This window comes from Mastacembelus armatus, chromosome 14 (assembly GCF_900324485.2).
Source record: "Mastacembelus armatus chromosome 14, fMasArm1.2, whole genome shotgun sequence".
In the NCBI taxonomy this organism is placed as follows: domain Eukaryota; kingdom Metazoa; phylum Chordata; class Actinopteri; order Synbranchiformes; family Mastacembelidae; genus Mastacembelus; species Mastacembelus armatus.
Window position 1 is genome coordinate 14941901 of NC_046646.1, and position 6809 is coordinate 14948709.

General features: G+C 37.6%; 1 protein-coding gene across 1 annotated transcript; it reads right to left on the minus strand.

Annotated features, from left to right (window-relative positions):
• Positions 1-57: 57 nt before the first annotated feature.
• On the minus strand, positions 58-4097 carry LOC113143032 (lathosterol oxidase). The gene is made up of 5 exons (XM_026328474.1): positions 4031-4097; positions 3137-3354; positions 1919-2051; positions 1692-1792; positions 58-1035 (listed from the first exon to the last, which is right to left on the minus strand). The coding sequence occupies exons 2-5, from the start codon at positions 3344-3346 to the stop codon at positions 571-573; spliced, it is 909 nt and encodes a 302-aa protein (XP_026184259.1). The 5' UTR covers positions 3347-3354; positions 4031-4097; the 3' UTR covers positions 58-570.
• Positions 4098-6809: the final 2712 nt, after the last annotated feature.

Below are 6809 nucleotides of genomic sequence, written 5' to 3' on the forward strand. Positions count from 1 at the left end.
TAGCAGTGGCAACTAGTCAGACTAGCCACAAGTATAAAACTTGAAATACACCGTAAATTTCCTTTAAAGAAGTTTTTTTTATTTACACATAAGTTGAAATAATGAACTAGTTGTAAATCAAAGTCCAAGCTCTTAATCATTAGGTCAAACTCACATTCACATTCGAGTTTATCAGTGATAGCATAGCAGCTGCAGTAATGGTGCAGTGTTTTCTTAGTCTGCAAAAAGCTCCTGCACTATATTCTTGTGTGGCTTATACAAAAAGAGTCACTTTATCACTTCCTGCTTCAGATAAAAGAATTGCAAGACAATGACACCAGCTCTGGATCCTAATCTGTCTGTGCTAGTTGGCATGATTGTCATGTCTAAGAATGTAGCTTTCCTAAAATTTGCCTCTAATAACCAATCCATCCGTCACATGTGCCTACACCAATTCAAAATCTCGACTCATTTGGCAAGTACATGAACGCAAATTATTCTCCAGTGTTTCCCAGGTTAGTATGGGTGGAGCACACTGTCAGTGCAAAAATTATGAATACTTTCAGCAATTAATGGTGATTTCTCCTACTGTTATTCCTCCTTGCATGTGACTTCTCTCTGGGCATGTCCGTTCACTTGACCTTTAGTCTTCACGCTGTCATTTCTTAGCTTTCCCTCTGCTTGAAGTTTCCGGATGAGATCGTGGGGACCCTTTCCCATCAGAGCTGACGGATGCCTGTAAGAGCCTCCAAGGCGGTCCCACAGTGTGAAGTATTGGCCGTAATTGTAGTCAAAGAAGAGGTGGTGGTCAGTGTGGTGAGCTGAGCCATTGATGACACTCATCAAAGCGCTGGGGACACGGTAGTCGCCGTCGTGGATAGAGATGGTCCATATGTTGACAAATACGTACAGGACCAAGTAGAGCACCTTGTGGAGGGGGAAAATAAAGGGGTAGATGTGGTATGGGAGTCCCTGCATGAAGCCATCCACTGGATGAAAGGCGTGGCTGGCAAATGGAGTGGGGATCTTCCATATGTGGTGTGGTTTGTGAAACAGCTGTTAGAGAAAAGAGAGCAAGAAGATCAGAAATTAGATTACTGCCATGATGTTTTATACTTTACTTTTATATAATTATCATTGATCTAGGGTAACTGAAACTACAATCATGGTAAAAACACTAAGTAACCTGTGGTCTTGCCCCTGCAAGAGCCCCATAAGTTTTGTCAAAAGATCTATTCTTACCAAGTCATTTCTGATTCATACAAACAGTCCGTAACCTACGTAAGCTGTACAGGAAACTGCTGTACAAGCAATTACAATGAGAAATAAGAAGTGATAGAAGAAAGTCTATATTTTACTGCAATCATTGTCAATTTGATGTTTTCTCTTAAAAGTCTATCTGTAATGTTGCTGCTCATACCTTGTCAGTGGCTGTCACTAAGTATTCAATTATTGCTTTTATTTTTTACACATAGAGCAGTGGAAAACAAGAGGCAAAGCCAAAGTCATCAAAACATAAGGGCAACACAGGAGCAGAAGCCAGACAGACCAATATTTTCAGCTGATATTATGGTATTAGATATAGACTGCTTCAGTGAATACTGTTGGCTAATAAGTAACAAGAAAATGTATGCATTTGTGGCCAGCTAGAAAGGTCCACCTAATGGGCTTAAAAAAAAAAAAAAAAAAAAAAAATTGCCATTTGTGTGCACCTTATAAATGAGCTTATGATGTAGGAATCGATGAATCCAGTAGATACACATGTCAGTGAAAAACAGGAAAGAGATCATGCTCAGGAAGAGCCCTGTCCAACCTGCAAGCACACAGAGCATGTCATCCACCAACAACGCAGAGTTTCAGCCTGATGACAAGTACACTGAAAATATGAGGACACAGGTACAGAACAACTGAAAACTCGTGAGGATATTCTTCAGCTTACCCAGTGGAGATTCACTGACATTGTCATACAGTTTGCTATATCCTCTAACTTCAGCGAAAAACAAAGCCACTGTCGGAATGCTGATCCAGGGCAGAGAAGTTAGCGCATATTTGATCTCCCTCTGAACCTGATTCTAAGAAAAAAAATTTATATAATTAAAATAAGCAATTCAATAAAAACTAAGTGAATGAGTAATTACAAATAAACAGATAAGAGAGGATATAAAGAAGGATTTTGCCACACAATCCACACTTTAAAATATAATGATAATTAGATTTTAATCTGAAAGTTGAATGGACACTGTACTTGACTTTTATTATAACTGTATGTTGTTATAGGACTGGTTTAATTCACCTGTAATCTTAGAGTACACTGGTTGTGATTCTGATATCATGGTTTTGTAATTGTCATAAACACAATCTACAACCCTTTAACAACACTGCCTGTGAAGGTCTGAGTATATGAACACTCAGATAAAGCTGCTGATGTTCATTTTTTCTTATTAAAAACACCAATGCACTGTGTGACAAGCTGCTGCATCGCTACAAACGAACACACTGCACTTTATTTTGAGACACAAACAGGTATTCATTCTGAAAACAGATCCCTAAATATGTACTATTTGTTCCTGTTTCAGTAATGTTTGCTGTACCCAAAATGCCTAAAATCTATTTTAGGAGATTACTTATCATTAAATTTCAACTATATATGCATCAATTGCTGCCCAAGATTTATGCTTTCTACAGGAACAAACAGATATGCAGCTTCAGAGTACTGATCTTTGGTTGGATTTGCTGACAATGAGGAAAAATCCAGAATAACACCAGCTTTATTCTTAAAGGTGACTCTTCTCAGAATTCCTTGAGAGAGATTAGGGAGACAGCGGGATACAGGAGGAGGCTATGAGAGCAAGCTTTTCACTCTGTATTCGACTGTGGCATTCAGAACAGGTATGAACACTTTAGTGTCTAACTGTGGTTGATGACAAAGCATACAATTTTTCTGAAAAATAATCACTGGCTGATGACAGAGTAAGTGGCGAAAATGCACTTAATTCTAGCCTCTGAGGCTTGAGAATGACACCATAATAATAAACCAGTGTTCTTATAAATTTGTCTACTATGTAAATCTAAATTCAATTACTATACAGAGATTAGCAGAGCAAATACTGGGTTTTTTTAAATACCACAACTATAACATAAGACATAGACTTTATACCTCTAAGAACTGTGGGTGTTTCATCAAATTATGATCGAAGATGAAGAAGTAGCTGATGGCTCCTAGGCCCAAGTACAGGACTGCAGCCCCGAGATTTGTCAGCACAAGCAGGCTGATAATCTGCCGCAGAGCCCCGTCCTCAGGCCATGAGGCAGGGTACACATATGGGGTGAGGACATAATAGTCTGCAACATTCAGCACAAGATCCATGTTTGAATCTGGAACATACAGAGAAACATCAGTATGGACACTCTTTAAATGGATTTAATGTAAAATACTCTTCTCCTGAATGACCCACAAAAACACATCCATAAAACCTTTGTCTTAATGTTGTTTTATTATTAAATTCAATAACAAAGACTAACCCTAACCCTAACCCTAACCCTAACAAATGACTTTTAAGCCACCTAGACATGTTATGTATAGGTTACACACAAAAGGTGTTAACATTTTACTCCAAACATTTCACTCTGTCTTTATCCAAATAAGCATTTTTTACATAACAGGCGCTGTGGCACCTTCCTCTAACACCTGTGGAGCCTTGTCTAAGTGGAAGAAAGGCTTAAGATATAATGTATGGATCATCCCTCCACCTCTGGATTTGACTTCTGCTTACTTGAATTATGCCAGACAACCCATACTGATGCACTAATGCACATTAGAGAATCTGAAACGTTTTGCAAACAGTAAATATAATGGACGAGACGTCAAATATAAAGTTCAAATACGTGACGACGCACTACGCTAGCAGCCTGGTAAACAAAATGGAAGATAATTAGTTGCAGTAACAGACAAAAAACAAAAGCTGTATCACAAAGTCATGTACTCATTACTGCACCTCTGCCTGACATCAGTAACATAAAGTTAGAACTATAATTGTAAGTTGTACTGTACCTTGTGTAGGTTACTCATATCTCAGTACAGAAGTGGAGGATTGTGTACTAAACTAAAGGCAGGCGAGCAACCAATCAGTAATGAGTTACCGATTACGTCATATAAAGGTTACCCAATGAGCGCGTAGCTTTTCATCACAGCAGGTTTGTTGTGATTACCGATTGGCCAATTGGAGGATCTGATCATGGTGGTACAGTAACAACGCTACCTTGTTATAAAGGTCTTCCTGCGACAGCTGGGGCAGTGGGTGGGAACTGGCCTACACATCTGTAGGACCACCTGCAAAAAGCCATGGGCATAATACCAGACTACCTTAACAGACTGCTCAACCTGGACTCATCACAGAAACAAAGCTCATCTATGCGACAGCCACACAACAGTGTTAGATTTAATAAACAGAAACCTGCAGTACTGCTTCAGGTATATTTGCATTGCAGACCTATTTATAATGACTTATTATTTTTTTAAACAAAAAATTGCAAAAAAAAAAAAAAATTTCTTATTGTAAATATGATTTGCATCTTTAAGCAGCAACAGAAGTAGTTATAACTACACATGTGTAACTCTGTTCAGTATGTATGTTCTGCCACTGCCAGAAATCTTGGATGAATATTTTATTATTCAGTTTTGCTGTCAAAATAAAAATCAAGATATTAAATTCTCTGGTTGTGATAGAAGAGATGCAGACAGACATCCAGCCACAAGGGGTCGCTAGCGCTCTAAGGTACAATAGAGTGTAGCCTCAGCCTTTCATACCCTGAGTTACAGCCCCTTCAGGAATACTGTAGTTTTACCAGTGTGAACTACATTCATACTTAAGTAACATAGACAATGGTGGAGGTGATTTTGTTATTTAATTAAAGAATGGTTCTTATTTATTTATGTTATTTCTTCTGTTCTCTTTGTTGTCTTCCTCTCTTTCCATGCTTTACCAAGTCACTGCCAATTTTCCTTTTGATCAATTTTATTATGATTTTAATGCTACCACCAGGGACTCTAAAACATTGCTCTTAAATTGCCACAGGGTGCCTTTAACAAATTTTATGTCCCACAAGTTTTTTTTTTCAGAGTCAGAGTTTCAGAGTCATGTCCTATTTAAGAGATTGAAGCTTTTGTCATCTAATGTAATTTCTTCCCAAGTTTCAAGATGCACCTTTAGATAAATGGGATAATTTTATCTTCAAGGTTTTTGGATGTAGAAGTTGTTGATATGTACAAAACAACGAAACAAAACTAATGTGTGTAATGACATATTTTATATTCTCTTTTAGTATAACCTGTTTTCATTAAAAGAAAGAAATACTCACATATATAAGATTCTGCACTGTATTTACTATGAAACTATTATGATTCATAGTAAATACAGTTACTATTATGTAACTGCTACTGCAAATTTACAGAAAATACTTTTCTTTTTTTTTTTTTTTACTTACAAAAATCCAAAGTTAGATTTAAACAAACAACAAAAAGGAAGTCACCACAACATAGATGTCAGTAAACCGGAGAGTCACCACAACTAAGCATTGTATGAACAAGTAAGAAGGCAGAGTTAATAGGCCAATAAAAGAAAGTGACAAAGGATGGAGCAAGACAAGAATAAGCCTGGAGAGGACTCAGAGATGGAATCTGTTTTACTTACTTAATGTAACATCTAACACTGTCTCCTACAGTATATTGGTTATTGTACTGAAGTGGCAGCTGAATGTGGGACTGTCATTTCTAGTTTGTTCCTCTGTCAGGATGTACTTCCCCTTAAATACCTAAACCTGAACCTCATCATAACCACTACTGGGTGGTGCTATAAGAAATATAGTTTTATGAGGGGGAACCACTTCCTGACACACAACACCAGCACAGTGTTGATCTCAAATGCTGAGGGCTGTTTGCAATGGTGTTTGTCATTATTAGAACAGGTATAACTCAGAAAGCTGGGGAAAGCAGATGACTTATGAGTCCTTTGACTTTCTATAAAGGCTGTCAAACATCATAAAAAGGACTCACTGTGTTTATGCAATATGCCTAACATTTGGTAACCTTATTTGTTAAGTTTAATGTCTTTTAGTGGTCAAAAATTTACAAATTACGTTTCTGTATCTGTGTGCAACTGAAAGTATAAAGCAAGACAATTATAACCTCTACAGTATGCTGCAAAAATCAATGGAAAAAGCAACTGTTCCATTATAGTTCTAAACTTAGTTGAATCCACCTCATAGGAAAAGGTATTTTAGAGGAATAAAGCAAAATAATCAGTGTTGAAACCACATGGAATAATGTGGATTCATTTTACAGTAGGTACCTCTGCTTGAGCGGCGCTAAACAAATGTTAAATATATGTTTACTATAGTAACCTGTTTTTTAACAAGGCATTTCTATGTGACTGAAACTGTCTCTACTTAGAAGAAAGTTTTGAATAGTGTTTTGAATAGACCTGGTGCTGCCTTACAGGCTGTGAAGGCATCTCCCTCTGTGTGCAGATGCACTTGAACCAATCAGGATATCTGCAGAGAGGCAGCCCTCACGCTGAGCCCCAGATAACCTGCTGCTCATCATCTCCTCAGTAGACGACAACAGTAGATGTGTCGCTTTGGGAGATGTAATCAAAATCTGGAGAGACTTGTCATACAAGACAGACACAGGGACTGTTCAACTTTTTAAACAATCATATAGTATCTGATTATCTTGTCACCGGGTTGACGGGATGAATACAATCTTTCTGATTCGCGCTTCTCCAGTTACAACTCATATCTTGTATAGTCATCATAACTGGTAATAAAAAAAA